The sequence below is a fragment of the Carassius gibelio genome, chromosome A1 (assembly GCF_023724105.1).
Source record: "Carassius gibelio isolate Cgi1373 ecotype wild population from Czech Republic chromosome A1, carGib1.2-hapl.c, whole genome shotgun sequence".
NCBI classification, from domain to species: Eukaryota; Metazoa; Chordata; class Actinopteri; order Cypriniformes; family Cyprinidae; genus Carassius; species Carassius gibelio.
In genome coordinates, this window is record NC_068371.1 from 20,730,889 (window position 1) to 20,750,328 (window position 19,440).

The 19,440-nt window shown below is 42.6% G+C and overlaps 1 protein-coding gene across 1 annotated transcript in view; it reads right to left on the minus strand.

The window, feature by feature from the left end:
* LOC128015441 (NACHT, LRR and PYD domains-containing protein 3-like) overlaps positions 1-19,440 on the minus strand; it is a 35,531-nt gene that overhangs the window by 6,219 nt on the left and 9,872 nt on the right. The window contains exons 6-12 of the mRNA XM_052599272.1: positions 17,918-18,034; positions 17,680-17,796; positions 16,134-16,250; positions 14,243-16,009; positions 12,227-12,400; positions 11,659-11,832; positions 11,368-11,541 (exon numbers count right to left, since the gene is read on the minus strand). Coding sequence (XP_052455232.1) covers positions 11,368-11,541; positions 11,659-11,832; positions 12,227-12,400; positions 14,243-16,009; positions 16,134-16,250; positions 17,680-17,796; positions 17,918-18,034 — 2,640 coding nt within the window. The remainder of the gene's footprint in view (positions 1-11,367; positions 11,542-11,658; positions 11,833-12,226; positions 12,401-14,242; positions 16,010-16,133; positions 16,251-17,679; positions 17,797-17,917; positions 18,035-19,440) is intronic.

The window sequence follows — 19,440 nt, forward strand, 5'->3', positions numbered from 1 at the left end:
AATTGGAATGCTCTTTGCTTGCTTTTTATACATAATATACTGCAAACTGAATTTTGCAAAATTTTGCAAAGTTTCTGGATTGACAACCTTATTTAAGTTGTGGATTAAATCAGAAACTTTGTTGATTGAGTGTGATAAGCAATGAACGGGGAAAAAAACTGAAACTTTGTGTCAATATAGAATTGTTCATTAAGACTTACAGAGTAAATGCAAACTAATAGATCTACTGTCATATACAGAAAAGAAAACTCATAGGTGAATTAAACACAGTACTTTAATGAGGAGATTAAGGAGCTCCAAACAAGAAACACAAGAACGTAAGGCAAGTATACTTCTTTCCTCAAGTGTGGTGGACTGCAGAGTGGATCAGAGGAGCAGAATACAAAGGCATACAAGCCTTTTTAAATATTGAGGGAAAAAAACTAGAGTGAAGGGATGTGTTTACAATGTGAGTTAGTGCAGGTACAATGGCAGGAGAAATGGCTAGAAGGAGATGAGATGGAATAGGATCAAGCGGAAAAGTAGTAGGGTGACTGGAAAGGATGAGTTTAGAGACTTCTGCTTCAGAGAGTGGAGAGAACGATGAAAATTATTGTATGTTTGCTGGTAGGATATGTTTGATCAGCGCCACAGCGCAAGGTCGCCGCCGGCCCAGCGCCACAGCACAAGATGGTCGCCTGTTCAGCGCCTCTGCACAAGATGACAGCCACAGTTGACCCTCCAGAGTAGAGTCAGGTTCCAGTTGACCCTCCAGACTCGAGTCAGGTTTACGTGGACCCTCCAGAGTTGAGTCAGGTTCCCGTAGACCTTCAAAGAGTCGGGTCAGGTTCCTGTTGACCCTCCAGAGTCGGGTCAGATCACCGTTTACACTCCAGAGTTGGGTCAGGTCACCATTTACACTCCAGAGTTGGGTCAGGTCACCGTTTACACTCCAGAGTCGGGTCAAGTCACCAGTGTTCTTCATGGGCAAAGTCAAGTCACCAGTGTTCTTCATGGGCAAAGTCAAGTCACCTAATATCTTCATGAGCAAAGGCAAGTCACCATTGATCTTCATGGGCAAGGGCAAGTCACCAATGATCTTCATGGGCAAAGGCAAGTCACCAGTGTTCTTCTTGGGCAAAGTAAAGTCCCCAGTGTTCTTCATGGGCAATGTCAAGTCACCAACTATCTTCATGGGCAAAGGCAGGTCACCATTGATCTTCATGAGCAAAGTCAGGTCACCAATGATCTTCATGAGCAAAGTCAGGTCACCAATAATCTTCATGAGCAGAGTCAAGTCACCAATGATCTTCATGAGCAGAGTCAAGTCACCAATGATCTTCATGAGCAGAGTCAAGTCACCATTGATCTTCCAGTCTAAACACCACGGATCTACCAGAATCTCTTGACATCTCTGCTAAACTACCAGAGCCTCTCCACGTCTCTGCTGAACTACCAGAGCCTCTCCATGTCTCTGCTGAACTACCAGAGTCTCTCCACATATCTGCTGAACTACCAGAGCCTCTCCACGTCTCTGCTGAACTACCAGAGCCTCTCCTCATCTATGCGGAACTTCCAGAGTCTCGTCACCTCTCAGCCGAACTCTCTGAGTGCTCTACTTATCCTGTCGTTGCCACGGAGGCCACCCTTAATCTGTTCATGTTCTCTGTTCCTAACCAGACTTGCAATCCTGTGTCATCGATCCCACTGTGGTGGTCTTCGGCACCGCCCTGGTGGGCTTCTGTCTCGACCGCACAAATGTGGTGGTCTTCTGCGCTGCTCTGGTGGGCTTCGATCTCGACCGCACAGATGTAGTGGTCTTCTGCGCCGCCCTGGTGGGCTTCTGTCTCGACCGCACAGCTGTGGTGGTCTTCTGCGCCGCCCTGGTGGGCTTCTGTCTCGACCGTACGGCTCTGGTGATGTTCTGTGCTGCCCTGGTGGGCCTTGTATCGACCGCACGGATGTGGTGGTCTTCTGTGCTGCTCTGGTGGGCTTTGGTCTCAACCGCGCTGATGTCGTGGTCTTTCCTGTGCCGCCCTGGTGGGTTTCTGTCTCGATTGCATCGCTCCAGTTACACCTTGCTCCACCCTGGATTCCTGCCCTGTCTGCTCGGCCCTTTGCCCCTGGACTTTCCTTTCTCTTCTGGCCTTGTGTTTTGTTGTTTTGTTTTTGTTTTTTGCACTTCCTGTATCTGTTACCCTCTATTACCTGGCCCTCTGAAACTCCCCCTGGTCCTCCGCCGGTCCACTTCCCTCCTGGTCTCCTTGTTTTTTGCACTTCCTGTCTCTGTTTCCCTATATTACCTGGCCCTCCGTCCCTCCCCCTGGTCCTCTGCCGGTCCAGCTCCCTCCTGGTCTCCTTGTTTTTGTTGTTTGCACTTCCTGTTTCTGTTTCCCTCTGTTGCCTGGCCCTCCGTCCCTCCAACAAGCTAAAGACAAAAAGGACTGGACTGCTGCCGAGTGGTCCAAAGTTATGTTCTCTGATGGTCCAAGGTCAACGCAGCCGTATACCAGGAGGTCTTAAAGCCCTTCATGCTTCCTGTTGCTGACCAATTTTATGGAGATGCAGATTTCATTTTCCAACAGGACTTTGCACCTGCACAAAGTGACAAAGCTACCAGTACCTGGTTCAAGGACCATGGTATCCCTGTTCTTAACTGGCCAGCAAACTCGCCTGACCTTAACCCCATAGAAATCTATGGGTTATTGTGAAGAGGAAAATGTGATATGCCAGACCCAACAATGTAGAAGAGCTTTGAAAGCCACTATCAGAGCAACCTGGCCTCTCATAACACCTGAGCAGTTCCACAGACTGATCGACTCCATGCCATGCCACATTACTGCAGTAATTCAGGCAAAAGGAGCCCCAACTAAGTAATGAGTGCTGAACATGCTCATACTTTTCATGTTCATACTTTTCAGTTGGTCAAGATTTCTAAAAATCTTTTCTTTGTATTGGTTTTAAGTAATATTATAATTTTCTGAGATGCTGAATTTGGGATTTTCCTTAGTTGTCAGTTATAATCATCAAAATTAAAAGAAATAAACATTTGAAATATATCAGTCTGTGTGTGTCACGTGTGGCGTTTCAGGAACGAGAAGAGAGAACCATGTGCAGGTATGTATCTTTATTTATAGGGCAAATCACAGACCCAGGAAAGTACATCCAAACGACATTCAACAAGGACTCCGTAACACAGACTAAGACAGACTGGGTATTAATACACAGAAGGATAATAGGGAAACAGGAGACAGGTGGGGAAACAATCAATTACACAACAAGGAGGAAGGTGACCAAATAAGGGAAAGTGAGACCTCTAGTGGACACCCAGTGATACACAGACCAGACGCACTGTGACATAACCCCCCCCCTCTACGGAGCCGCTCCAAGACAAGACAACACAGAGACCAGGAGGGAGGTGGACAGGTGGAGGCTCAGGGGTAGGGACGGAGGGCCGGAAAAGGAAAACATGGGAAACAACACCAGAAATGTAAACATAAAACAGGGATACCAGGAGGGAGGAGGACCGGAGGAGGTTCAGGGGGAGGGAAGGAGGGCCAGACAAACTAAAGGGAACAGACAGAAACATAACAGAACTCAAAAAACACAAAACAGAAGTCCATGAAGGACATGTTGAGGCGTCCACCAGGGCGGAGCAGATGACCACCACAGCCGTGTGGTCAAGGCCAGAGCCCTCCAGGGCGGAGCGGAAGACCACCACGACCTTGTGGTCAAAGTCAGAGTCCTCCAGGGCGGAGCGGACGACCACCACAGCCGTGTGGTCACCGCCAGAGTCCCCCAGGGCGGAGCGGACGACCACCACGTCCTCGTGGTCACCGCCAGAGTCCCCCAGGGCGGAGCGGACGACCACCACGTCCTTGTGGTCAACATCGGAGTCCCCCAGGATGGAGCAGCCAGCCACCCAGTGACTTGACTTGGCTCTGGAGGGTAACCGGTGACTGGCCCTGGCTCTGGAGGGTAACCGGTGACTGGTCCTGGCTCTGGAACGGTCTCGGGCACCGCCTCGGTCAAGGCATCGGGCACCGCCTCGGTCAAGACATCGGGAGCGACCTCGGACACTGCATCAGGAATGGCATCAAGCACCGCCTTGGTAACGGCCTCGGGAGTGGTCTCGGGCACCGCATCGGACTTGGCCTCGGGCACCGCCTCGGCCTCTGGAGCCGCCTCGGGCACTGCCTCGACATCGGGCACCGCCTCGGCCTCTGGAGCCGCCTCGGGCACTGCCTCGACATCGGGCACCGCCTCGGCCTCCGGAACCGCATCGGTCACTGCCTCAGCCTCCAGAACAGCATCGAGCACCACATCGGGAACGACCTCGGGCACCGCCTCGGCATCGGGCACCGCGTCGGGAACTGCATCGGGCACCGCGTCGGGAACTGCATCGGGCACCACCTCGGGAACTGCATTGGGGAACCGCCTCGGGAACTGCATTGGGCACCGCCTCGGGAATGACCTCGGCCTCGGGAACAGCATCGGGCACCGCCTCGGGAACAGCATCGGGCACAGCCTCGGGAACTGCATCGGGCACCGCCTCGGGAACCGCATCGGGCACCGCCTCGGGCACCGCCTCGGCCTCCAGAACGGCAACGGACTGTGCCTCGGCATCGGGAACAGCATCGGGCACCGCCTCGGGAGCAGCATCAAGCACTGCCTCGGCCTCTCGAACAGCATCGAGCACCTCCTCGGTAACAGCCTCGGCCTCGGGAACAGCATCGGGCACCGCCCCGACCTCCAGAACAACATTGGGCACCGCCTCGGCCTCCGGCACCGCCTCGGCCTCCGGAACAGCATCGGTCACCGCCTCGGCCTCCAAAACCGTATCGGCCACGACCTCGGACACCGCCTCGGTATCGGACACCACCTCGACCTCCAGAACAGCATTGGGCACGGCCTCGGCATCGGGCCCCACTTCGACCTCCAGAACAGCATCGGGCACCGCCTCGACCTCTGGAACAGCATTGGGCACCGCCTCGGCATCTGGAACAGCATCAGGCACCGCCTCGGGAACGGAAACGGTCAACTCGGGAACGTTCTCCAGGCCTTGAGGGATGGTCGACGCCTGTCTCCTCGTCCTCTGCCCTCTATGACGGCGAGTCGGTGGCACCTGTACTGGCGACTCAGGCGTTGAATCAGCCATCTTGGTCTGTGGCTCTGGGCTGGCGGCCAACTTGTGCTATGGCGCTGGGCTGGTGGCCATCTTGTGCTGTGGCTCTGGGCTGGTGGCCATCTTGTGCTGTGGCGCTGGCTCAGCGGCCATCTTGAGCTGTGGCGCTGGGTTAACGGCCATCTTGTGCTGAAGCGCTGGCTCAGCAGCCATGACGTGAACCGTCTTGGGAACTTCTAGTATTCTCGATAGCATCTCGAAGTAGTCGAGAAGGGTATCAGCGGCCCTCTTGGGCGTTGGTGTTGAGCTGGCAGCCATCTTGCCCTGTGGGGTGATGCTGGCTTCCATCTGGCCTCGTGGTGCGGGGTTGGTGGTTACGCACCACAGCGGCGCTGGGTCGGTGGCCATCTTGCGCCATGCTTCCTCTCGCCCACCTCCTCCTCGACGACCTCCCCTGGTTCCGCGGAAAACCACCAGGCGAGTTCCTTCAAAAACGCCTCTGTCCCGCTCTGTGACTGGGGATGAGGCATGGGCAGACATACCTGCTGGTTCTCTTGGGGACGGAGTCCTTCTGTCACGTGTGACGTTTCAGGAACGAGAAGAGAGAACCATGTGCAGGTATGTATCTTTATTTATAGGGCAAATCCAAAAGAATAAACAGTCCAGGCCGGGTCAAAACCATGAGATCCAAACACAAAAACACACGGGAAAACAGACCCAGGAAAGTACATCCAAACGACATTCAACAAGGACTCCGTAACACAGACTAAGACAGACTGGGTATTTATACACAGAAGGATAATAGGGAAACAGGAGACAGGTGGGGAAACAATCAATTACACAACAAGGAGGAAGGTGACCAAATAAGGGAAAGTGAGACCTCTAGTGGACACCCAGTGATACACAGACCAGATGCACTGTGACAGTGTGTAATGAATGAATATAATATACAGGTTTCACTTTTTGAATGGAATTAATAAAATAAATCAACTTTTTAATTAATTCTAATTATATGACCAGCACCTGTATATGACACAATTATTGGATCCCCCCCCCCCCCTCTCTCTTTCTACACACACACACACACACACACACACACACACACATATATATATATATATATATATATATATATATATATATATATATACAGGTACACCTGTTCAATTGCTTGGTGACACAAATTACTAATTAATTAGCCAATCATATGGCAACAACTCAATGCATTTAGGCATCTAGATGGGGAAGACGACTTGCTGAAGTTCAAACGGAGCATCAGAATGGGGAAGAAAGGGGACTTAAGTGACTTTGAAAATGGAATGGTTATTGGTGTCAAACAGGCTGGTTTTCAAAAACTGCTGACCTACTGGGATTTTCATGTACAACGATCTTCTAGGGGGCAGACTGGTTAGAGATGATAGAAAGGGTTACAACCCTTGTCATCATTACAACCAATGTATGCAGAATACCATCTCTGAAAGCATGTAAGGACTAAAGAACCTGAGACACTTTGATCTCCTGAGAAACAGACAATAAAAACATACACGAGCATCTTCGAGACACCCCACAGAATGGAGGAGCAGGAGACCTCCTCCCCTTCTGGCCATTTGTTTCATTATAAATCCCTTCACCCATTCTTCCTTCTACTCAGTCTGCTCAAAATGATTACATGAAAATATCGATGCAAGTGATCTAACACTCATGTCTAGTATCATTGGAAATGTCTCAGTGCAACTGGTACAATGGTCTCAATCTTACAAAAGTAGATTAGAAGATAATACAGATCTGAAGAGTCAAGAGATATCTTGATTGCTGTGATGGGAGTGTCCTTTCCTAGGGCCCTCCATGTAAATTACCCGCTATTCCCATTGAGTTGTAAAACCACCCAGGCTTGGGACCTGAGTTAATGCAAATTCCAATTGTTAGTTTCTGTCTTCATCTCGGGGGATGTTTGTCTTGGTCTGAGGTATTTAAAGGATTGCAGCAAAAGGAATCGGGGCGATTTCTGTAGCCAGAAAGCCTGTAGTGTGTTGTGTGTCTCTTCACTTCATACTATGTATTTTCTAAGGTCAGGTATGCATATTTTACTTTTAGATTCATCTTTGAGAATTTTATGTTTTGTATTGATATGATTTGATGTTGTTTCAATTGGATATGTAATTGGCAAAATACATATCTACCTGACTGTAAATAAATTGTTACATTTTGATTCTATTCTGTCTTACTCTGTAATTATTGACTAGTAGATTACGTTGTATCCTTGTTAGCAACATGAGCACCCAAATGAATGAGTTAATATAAAAATAGAGTTAACTAGAATAATCAAATGTCAGAAGAATATTAATTAAAAAGGCATACAACCAATTTGCATTTCAACCTAAATTCGAGGTCATACTAAAATGGAGTCAGATTAAATAATAAAATGGAGTCAGATTTGAGTTTAACCTAAAATGAATAACTCTACGCGCTGAAAGACAGAACACGCAGGAAACCTTCATCCAGCACCGGATACCTTCCTTGGGCCGAGTGTCTGGACCTTAACAAAGCACAACATGTCGAACCCTGAAGAAGACGGGCTACAGCAGCAAAAGACCACACCGGGTGCAGTGCCTATCAACTAAGAACAGGAAATGGAGGCTACAATTTGCACAGTCTCACCAAAATTGGATAATAAAAGATTGAAAAAAATGTTGCCTGGTCTGATGAGTCTCGATTTCTCCTGCAACATTCAGATGGTAGGGTCAGAATTTGCTCCAGGCTGCTGCTGGTGGTGTAATATTGTGGGGGATATTTTGTTGGCACACTTTGGGCACATAGTATCAATTGAGCATAGTGTAAACACCACAGCCTACCTGAGTATTGTTGCTGACCATGTCCATCCCTTTATGACAACAGTCTACCCATATTGTGATGGCTTCTTCCAGCAGGATAATGCACCATGTCACAAAGCTCAAATCATCTCAGACTGGATTCTTGAACATGACAATGAGTACACTTTAATCAAATGGCCTCCAACAGTCACCAGATCTCAATCTAATAGAGCAGCTTTGGGATGTGGTGGAACTGGAGATTTGCATCATGTATGTTCAGCCGTTAAATCTGCAGCAACTGCGTGACGCTCTCATGTCAATATGGACCAAAATCTCTGAGGAATATTTCCAACACCTTGTTGAATCTATGCCATGAAGAATTATAGCAGTTCTAAAGGCAAAAGGGGGTCTAACCCGGTACTAGGAAAGGTATATATAATAAAGTGGGTATATATATATATATATATATATATATATATATATACATATATATATATATATATATATATATATATATATATATATATATATATATATATATATATGCAGTACAGACCAAAAGTTTGGACACACCTTCTCATTCAAAGAGTTTCTTTATTTTCATGACTATGAAAATTGTAGTCACACTGAAGGCACCAAGGGCTATATGACCAAGAATGAGAGTAATGGGGTGCTGCACCAGATGACCTGGCCTCCACAGTCACCGGACCTGAACCCAGTCGAGATGGTTTAGGGGTGAGCTGGACCTCAGACAGAAGGCAAAAGGGCCAATAAGTGCTAAGCATCTCTCGTGGAACTCCTTCAAGACTGTTGGAAGACCATTTCAGGTGACTCCTCTTGAAGCTCATCAAGAGAATGCCAAGAGTGTGCAAAGCAGTAATCAAAGCAAAAGGTGGCTACTTTGAAGAACCTAGAATATGACATATTTTCAGTTGTTTAACACCTTTTTGTTATGTATATAATTCCATATAAATTCCACATGTGTTAATTCATAGTATTGATGCCTTCAGTGTGAATCTACTAGTTTCATAGTCATGAAAATAAAGAAAACTCTTTGTATATATATATATATATATATATATATATATATATATATATATATATATATATATATATATATATTCAAATCTGATTTTCAAATAAAATAGAGATTAAAGTATCCTATAACTCAGAGGTAACTTATTCATATATGCTATTAGATACAGAAATGCTATTCAGCTAATAGACTCCTTGTCTGGACAGGCATGGCACACATAGACATCAAAGGGGACTTGAGCATCTTCCCCTTTTCTTCCTCGAGAGAAAGTGCCCTTTTTCTGGGGAGTATTTTTTTTTTTTTTACTTTTATTTTATTTATTTTTTTACAAATAATATATTTATACCCATGTGAGTGTGTGTTTCTGTTTGCACACAACTTTCGCTGTTAAACAAATAAAAAATCTAAATATCAGGTTGGGACGGGTAGTGTTGAGACTCTGTCGAGTTCCTATGCCTTTCGCCCCTCCACTCCGCACAGGCACAGCACAGCAGTGTACCCCACATTGATCAGCAAATACACATCACAGACAGGCAGAGAGCTACAGAAGTGAAGTCCTCCCTCACTTTCCAGTTGTGTTTGTGTTGCTGTGGGGTTGAGTGGTGGTGAACAAAAGACTAAGCTACATGTGGCTAGAATTTACAGCTAATTATCCAATAGTTCATTTGTCTTGCCAACATCCATGACTCAGCTACCATGTAAGTTAGCTAAAGTTTAGCTAAGGCAATAGGAAGTCTGGTAGGTTAGACTAGTGTGTGTTCTTTCACTGCATGGTACAGTTTACTAAAATGCATTTGGAATGATCACACATTTCAAGATAAAGGCTCTTAGAGACATTGCCACAGTTCTTCTGGATTTAATCTGTCTCAGTTTGTTTTGTTTCTTTATGTTATTTGAGACAGACTGGATGATGGTGAGATCATATCTCTGTTTGGAGCACTGGCTGTTGTCACACTCCTTGTTCAAACAAAAATCTCACTGGATTATAACAATTAATGGCAAAAATACTGGTTGGAAATGTAAACTGATATTTATTACTGACACACTAAAGCAAAATACAGAAATAACTGACTTAAAACCATTTTTTATTTGTGAAAATACTAGTGGCTTAAGAGTCTTGAATAGTACTGTATTTATTTATTTTTTTTGTCAATATCGCACACCTCTAATTAACATTTTGTTTAGGAAAAAAATTTAAATAACCATGAGAGGTGCCCTTTTTCCCATTTGTGCTCCGGCCACTGTATCTGAAACAACACTTGACTGAAAACTCCTGAACCCAGTGGTGTAGTGGGGCCTGGAGAAGTGGGTATACATGTACTCTTAATTCATGCATCCATTTTTTAAGTAGCTCAGCAAAGGATGAATGGCCTGTGTTATAAACAGTGACATGTAACACTATTCTTGCAAGTTCTCCAAAAAATTGACCTATTACAGTGTATAGTGCAAAAAAATAGTTTAGAAAAGTTAGTTTAAATGTACGATTTGGAGCTGTTTTGAACTTACTGTTTGTACACATTCGTCTACTGTATCCTTAGACTGAAAAGTTTACAGGAGTTTACCGGTTTTAAAAATATCTGACCTCAAAAAATTTTAAGCTATTGCTTTTGTTACTGATTAAAATTAGTCAAATCAGAATTCTAATCAAGAATTAAATATTATTTTACCACATATGTACCTCTCCTGACATGCACTCACGCAGCAGACCAACTCTGCTTGCATTCACTTGATTTGTCGAGATGAGAGGTAATTCACGATACCCCCTCCTGGGTAGTCTGGTTTTTATAGTGTAATTCCTAATCACCCAGATACTGACTCCTGTGAGAAGTGCTGGTATTATGCTAAAGATTAAAATATAGAAGTGCGGGTAATGTAGCAGTGTGTAGCAGACCAATTAAGGCACTGGTTTAGTTATTAAAGAGTGCTTTGGCTGGCGTCTTCATTCAAAATTCTAGTGTAAGTGGCAGCATCTCTGTCACTGTTGGCTCTCTGACTTTGAAGGGGGACAGAGCAGGCACGGGTGTAGGCACAATCAACAATCATATTTAAAGGGAAGCTGGCACATCCTGGCTGCATCACTGTCTTTACTGGCTGTGTTTAGGGAACATTTGCATTTATTCACATGCGATTTGATTAGCTACTCATATGTGGATTAAGAGATGGGTACCTGCGTATACCCTCCACTACACCACTGCCCGAACCACACGTTTGTGGAGCATTATATTATTACTTTAACAAGATCTGTAAGAAAAAACAAGACTCTCTCTCTCTCTCTCTCTCTCTCTCTCCCTCTTGTGTGTGTGTGGTGCATATTTTGTACTACATATTGTGTCCTACATCATTGTCAGAGCTATAAACTCTTAATTAATATTTTTTACTAAATAACAATGTGTATAACTCTCAGAGAGATGATTTACCAGAGTATCTCCAGATTACACTGAGGGTCCTCCAGTCCATTAGAGAGCAATTTCACTCCTGATGGTCCTAGTTTATTTCGAGACAAATTCAGGTATCTCAGTTGTGAAGGGTGTGATCTCAGAGCTGAAGCCAGAACGGCACAACCTTTATCTGTGACACCACAATCACTCAACCTGTAATGAATAATGACATTCTTCACTTTCAGTTTTTGTTTTAATTTTGTGAATAATATCACCATTCACAATGGGAGAAAAATTGAGGAGGAAGCTGACACATTTATATAATCTTACCGCAGTGTTTTCATTTTAATATGAGGATCATCCAGTACAGAAGAGATCAGATTAATTCCTAGATCTTTTAGTTTATTTCCAGTTAGGTCCAAATACCTCAGGTGTGAGGGGTTTGATCTTAGAGCTGAAGCCAGAGCAGCACAACCTTCATCTGTCACACCACAATCACTCAACCTTTAGAGAACAATTGACACTTGTCATTCGCTTATTTTAGGATATACAACTCAGATCAAGAGAGACTTGCACTTTAGACTGGACCTAATTTCATTGAGTAGACTATTTTTTCTAAATGGGTGCTTGATAGTGTTAAATTCAATATGAGCATAATAAATATATTTTTTATGCATTATCCAATTATGTTTATATTATCATTAAAGATTGTACAGTACATACAATTGTGTCAGACACCTTGTGAAGCACCTAATTATGATCAAAATAGTATCATCTTTAGTTATCTGACAGGATACTTTTTAGACTTTTCAAATGTTTTATTTTAAATGTATTGTATTATTCTTTAATACCAGTGGGTAAGGAATAAGGATGATACTTTTATTATATACACGCTTACTGCAGTGATTCCAGGTTACAGTGAGGATCCATCAGTCCATCTGAGATCAGTTTCACTCCTGCATCTTGTATCTTATTTCCAGATAAATTCAGGTCTCTCAGGTGTGAGGGGTTTGAGCTTAGAGCTGTAGCCAGACTAGCACAACCTTTATCTGTGACACCACACTTACACAATCTGTAAAGAAGAATGAATGTGAGTGATGCACTGACATCAGATGCAGTTAAAGAAAACAATGTGAATACTTTGCAAAATACAAATAATTTATGCACACAGTAACACACGTAACGAATAGTGTTTGAATCCACCTTTCTAGAGTCAACTGTCCCTATTCTTGCTGTATATATTCCTGTATACAAACTTTCCTGGTTGGGTGGTGGATACACCATGGATAAACATTTTTTTTTTTTTTTAATTCCTTTGCATCATATGGCACACTGGATTTTAAATGCATTTGCTTGTATAAAAAGGGTTTTGTCTAAATTTCTAAAATGTTCATTTTTTAGATGCAGCCCATGTTATAGCGAATGAAAAGGAAACTAATGAAAAGGATGATGATGGCTATTGCAATTTTAAAGAGCCAGTAAGATGAAAATTCTAAGCTTCCTATCACTGTTTATAAGTCCTGTACATTAGGTTTAAATCCATCCAAGGTTAAAAAACATTGTCATTTTGTCAAAATATCATTTTAAAATTACCTCAATTCTCAGAGATCCCCAAACGGTTCGCGCGAAGCTGTTCAAAAGATTCAGTTTCCTTAAACCGCACCTTTCGGTAACATACTGTGTTCTGATTGGTCAACTAACATAACCAGTTTGGATGGGTTGTTCCGCACACACCTTCATAGTAAACTATGCGTTAGCATCTGTTTGGGGTAAATTATGTCTTATTCCTCTCATCGCGAAGCAAACAGTAAAATAAAAAATTTGAACAGTCTCGCTGCTTTTTCTTCTGTGTGGGTGTATTCAAGCCGCGCGCTTCAGTTTGAATCTGAATAGCGCGTTCAGCGCGGGGGCGTGGTCACATTGGATATAACGAAGGGAGACATGAAAAACAGACATAGCGTTGTTTTCATATGGATTACTTTATCACAGAATATCTGTTAGCAGCACTTGTTTAGTTTTAAAGTAGACATGCCAAGCTTTCTATAGATATCTCTCTCATGTCTCTTCGTTGAGTATTCACGTAGTTACACTTCATTTTAATTACGTGTTTGTACATGACGATCAGCACAAACAAAGGCTGCAGACAGCACACATACTGATAAGACGCTCGGGAGAAAACAGACACATAACTTCATAATCATACTTCGCGTTGTGATTCGGAGATGCTTGTTGTTCCAAATAAAGTTGGTAATGAACCCTCTTTTATGGCCAAACGCTTTGAAAATCCCGCTGTACTCACCGAGATTACAAAAGCAGTCATCAGTGAAATGTTGTGAACACAACAAAAGGGATTTGTTGTACTGCTCTGGTATTGTGGTGAAAATGAATTTTAGCCATTGGTTCTTCTGATCTTCATTCTTTGGCAGTGAAAATAAAACAAACAGTCTCCTCGACATGATGCTCTCACACCAAACAGAGCGTCTGTGTGAGGGGGGTGGGGCAGGTCAGAGTTCCGTTTCTCCCAACACGGTAGGCGGAAATTATTATGCAAAGTGGTCCTAGTGACGTACATAGAGATGGGCAAAAGATTTGAAATCTATAACGACTCGTTTCAGCGATTCAGAGTCGACTCCTTACTTTAGAAGCCAATAACTTTATAAATCGTGTACTTTTTGGTTTAATTATTTGCACATTGTTTACACAGATGGACAGCTACATCATACACTGTAATACAGGTAATTTTTGATTTCCCATCTGTGTGGCTCTTTAATAGTAATGTTTTTCTGACTACCTCCATATGTGGTTTCTGTAAGTCGATCACAAAATGTTTTAGACCCTACTTACTCCAGTATTTAATGCAGACTTGTGATTGTCTGATACAGGTAATGTTTTGATTGATGACAGTTTTACTTACTGAGCTGATCTGGATTCTTTAATCACAGGCAGCAGTTTCTGAACAACTTCATCTGCTGTATTTTGAGCTCCCATAAATTTTTTTAGATCAAACTTTTCCATCTTCTGCTCTGATGTCAGCAACACAAAAACCAGAGCTGACCACTGTGAAGATAGTTTTATTTGATTTATTTTTCCAGTTCTCAGATAATCCTGGATCTCCTGCATTAGTGAATCATCACCCAGTTCATTCAGACAGTGGAACAGATTAATGCATCTCTCTGGAGAGGGATTCTCCCTGATCTTCTGTTTGATGTATTCAGCTGTTTCCTTTTTATCGTAGGAGCAGCTTCCTGTCTGTGTTATTAGTTCTTGTAAGAGAGTCTGATTAGACTCCAGTGAAAGACCCAGAAGAAAACGCAGGAAAAGGTCCAGATGTCCATTCTTACTCTGTAAAGCCTCATCCACAGCTGTCTGATGTAGGCCAGATAATGAATTATTTTTCATCCAATTTAAGACCTTAGAGAAAACATTTTGTTCGGTGGCTTGGTCGAACACATTTATGTAGTCTGTAAAGGAGAGGTGCACATACAGAGCTGCTAGATGTTCCTGAATGCTCAGATGGACGAAGCAGAAGACCTTCCCCTGATACAAGCCGAATTCCTCTTTGAAGATCTGTGTGCACAATCCTGAGTATACAGATGCTTCAGTCACATCAATGCCACACTCGTTCAGGTCTTCATCATAGAAGATTAAGTTGCCTTTCACAAGCTGCTGAAAAGCCAGTTTTCCCAGTTTGAGGATCATGTCTTCGTCTTTCACTTTCTTCTCATAGTCCTTCTCATGTTTAATGTTTGTCTGAAGGATCAGGAAGTGTGTGTACATTTGAGTAACAGTTTTAGGGATCTCTCCTTTCCATGATTCCACCAACATTCCCTCTAGAACAGTGGCTGAAATCCAGCAGAACACTGGGATGTGACACATGATGTGGAGGCTCCTTGATGACTTCAGGTGTGATATGATTTTGTTGGCCAGACTCTGATCACTGATTCTCTTTCTGAAGTATTCCTCCTTCTTTGGGTCACTGAAGCCTCGTACCTCTGTCACTCGATGGACAAACTCAGAGGGGATGAGATCAGCTGCTGCTGGTCTGGAGGTGATCCAGATAAGAGCAGAGGGCAGCAGATTTCCCTCAATGAGGTTCGTCAGTAGCACATCCACTGTTTCAGATTTACTTAAATCACACAACCTCACATTGCTCTGAAAATCCAGAGACAGACGACACTCATCCAGACCATCAAAGATGAAGAAAACTTTATTTGCATCACTGGATATTTTCATTTCATTTGTTTCAGGAAAAAAATACTTAAGTAGATCTAAAAGACTGAGTTTTGTGTCTTTCATCAAGTTGAGCTCTCTGAAAGGAAGTGGAAATATGAGCTGGATGTCTTGATTTGCTTTCCCTTCACTCCAGTCCACAATAAACTTCTGCACAGAGACTGTTTTTCCAATGCCAGCGACTCCCTTTGTCAGCACAATTCTGATGGGTTTTTCTTGTTCAGGTAAAGGTCTAAAGATGTCATTGCATTTGATTGGTGTGTCCTCTGTTTCTGCTCTCCTGGATTGTGTCTCAATCTGTCTCACCTCATGTTGTTTATTGATCTCGCCACTTTTACTCTCAGTGATGTAGAGCTCTGTGTAGATCTCATTCAGGAAGGTTGGGTTTCCCTGTTTTTCTGTTCCTTCATGCAGACACTGAAACTTCTTCATTAGATTTGATTTGAATGTGCTTTGTACCAGTAGAGAGCCATTAAATAAATAAAGATAAATAAATAAAGAATGAATCACATAACAGATTACAACATTTAATTAAAGATCTGTCTATCTGTCTGTCTAATTAAACATAAATGTACCTCAGATTAGTTGATGTGTGTCTTCCCTTACATTTTACTGGCTTGTCCATAGACAGGATGCTCTTCATCGAATCACAGCTGGACTCTGGTGGGTTTGATCTATCTCTATACAACAGTCTTAGAACAGAGTACAACATAATAGAGACATTAGTTGTAGATACAATATTTCAGATTAACTCTACATATACAGTGGGGATCGAAAGTTTGGGCACCCCTTGCAGAATCTTTGAAAATATGAGTCATTTTCAAAAAATAAGAGAGATCATACTAAATGCATGTTATTTTTTATTTAGTACTGTCCTGAGTAAGATATTGTACATAAAATATTTTAACATTTATTCCACAAGACAAAAAAAAAAAAAGCTGACATTATTAAAATAACCCGACTCAAAAGTTTGGGAACCCTTGGTTCTTAATACTGTGTTCTGTTACCTGATGATCCTCGGCTGTCTTTCTGTTTTGTGATGGTTGTGCATGAGTCCCTTGTTTGTTCTGAACAGTTAAACTGAGCAGCGTTCTTCAGAAAAATCTTTAAGGTCCTGCAGATTCTTCAGTTTTCCAACATCTTTACATATTTGAACCCGTTCCAGCAGGGACTTTATGATTTTGAGATGCACCTTATCACACTGAGGACATTTGAGGGACTCAAACACAACTATTTAAAAAAGATTCAAACATTCACTGATGCTCCAGAAGGAAACAAGATGCTTTAAGAGCTGGGGGTGAAAACTTTTGGAATTTGAAGTTCAAGGTAAATTGTACTTAATTTGTGTACCGGGAAACATACAAGTATCTTCTGTTGCTTACGAAGGGCAGAACTAAATGGAAAAAAAATTATATTTCAAGAAAATAAGACAAATTTGGCCATCTTCATTGTGTTCAAAAGTTTTCACCCCCAGCTCTTAATGCATCTTGTTTCCTTCTGGAGCATCAGTGAATGTTTGAATCTTTTTAAATATTTGTGTTTGAGTCCCTCAAATGTCCTCAGTGGATAAGGTGTATCTCAAAATCATAAAGTCACTGCTGGAAAGGGTTCAAATATGCAAAAATACTGGAAAACTGAAGAATCTGCAGGACCTTAAAGATTTTTCTGAAGAACGCTGCTCAGTTTAACTGTTCAGAACAAACAAGGGACTCATGCACAACCATCACAAAACAGAAAGACAGTTGTGGATCATCAGGTAACAGCACACAGTATTAAGAACCAAGGGTTCCCAAACTTTTGAGTAGGGTTATTTTAATAATTTCAGCATTTTTTTTGTCTTGTGGACTAAATGTTAATATCTTTTATGCACAATATCTTACTCAGGACAGTACTAAATAAAAAATAACATGCATTTAGTATGATCTCTCTTATTTTTTGAAAATTACTCATATTTTCTCAGATTCAGCAAGGGGTGCCCAAACTTTCGAACCCCACTGTAGATTGTAGATTACTTTCACATATGAAATCTTTCTGTCTATCTATTTGTCTGCAGATTTAGACAAAAATATTGTATAGAATAGAGTATCTAAGTTTCTATCTATTTAGATAGAAATGCTGCACCTCAGATCAGTTGATGCTTGTCTTCCCTTAAATTTTATTGGCTTGCCCATAGACTGGTCGCTCTTCATGGACACACAGTCTGTCTCTGATTTGTTTGATCTGTCTCTGTGCAACAGACTTAAAAAAAGTACAACAGAATAAAGACATTAGTAATAGACACAATGATTTGGATAGATTTTTACTAAAGGTTACTTTCACAAAGGAAATCTGTCTATCTATCTAGACATAAATGTTGTACCTCGTATCAGTTGATGTGTGTCTTCCTTCAAATTTTATTGGCTTGCCCATAGACTGGTCACTCTTCATGGACAAACAGCTGGCCTCTGGTGGGTTGGATCTCTCTCTGTGCAAAATACTTAGAATAACTACTGACTTGCTCTTATCATTGTTTTATTGTTCACATTCCTATATTACTACAACTACACCTTAGTGCTGCTTTTGTTTATAGTGACCACAACATTTCTTTTTGGAGAGGCCCAAACATTATGTTGGCAATAGGTGAATGACATTGGCATGGTTTAAATCACATTTATCTGACCGTTATCACTTTGTAGCAGTAAATGAGTACCCCAAGTCTCAGTACTAGGACCTTTGCTTTTCACCCTATACATTCTACCGTTGGGAGGTATCAGTAAGAAACATGAAAAAAAAACTCAGCAGAAAAGTGGACCTCGAGGGCCAGAGTTGAGAAGCCTTGAGTATACATGATTAATTAATGTTTATTTATTAAATTGCCAATATCATACCTTTTTTTTGAGTTTCTAATAATAATAATAATAATGATAATAATAATAATGATTCATTACATTTATATAGTGCTTTTCTAGGCACTCAAAGCGCTTTACATTGTCAGAGGGTATCTCCTCATCCACTACCAGTTTGCAGCATCCATCCGCCAGAATGCCCACCACACACCAGCTTACTGATGGAGAGGAGAGAGAGTGAAGAAGCCAATCAGCAGATATGGGGATCGTTAGGAGGCTATGATGGTCAGAGGCCAATGGGCGAATTTAGCCAGGATGCCGAGGACACACCCCTACTCTTTTCGAAAGACATCCTGGGATTTTTTATGACCACAGAGAGTCAGGACCTCGGTTTGATGTCTCATCCGAAGGACGGTACTTGTTGACAGTATAGTGTCCCCATCACTACACTGGGGCACTAGGACCCAAACAGACCACAGGGTGAGCACCCCCTGCTGGCCTGAATAGCACCTCTTCCAGCAGCAACCTAATTTACTATCCAGCTACAGACCAGCCTCAGCCCTGCTTAGCTTCAGTGGGAAACCGGTCTTGTGCTCCAGGGTGATATGGCTGCCGGCCATATTGTTTTGCTAATCTTCTACAATAGGTTTACATGCATGCAAGGTCAAAAAATTATTTCCTTTTCTCAAAGTATGCATTTAATATAACCAAATTTTTAAGCGATTCTCATATGATTAGTAAAATTCAAAGATTCAGTCTCTATAAACCAATCCTTTCTGTGAGCCTACTATGATCTGATTGGTCACATGACCCAGTCTGTTGTGATTGGTCCAAAGCCACCTTTCCACTGAACATGAAATTCAGACATGACTGTCGCATCTCTCCCTCTAGTCGAACTGGTCGTGCAGCAACTGTCACCTCGGCATACTGACCATGGTAAAATGTATAATTTTAATGAATATAATTAATATTAATGCATCAACACAAATTAAATGACCCCCCAAAATAAAATTTATCGGGCTAATCAATGTAAATAATTATTTAAGAATTATTTCTG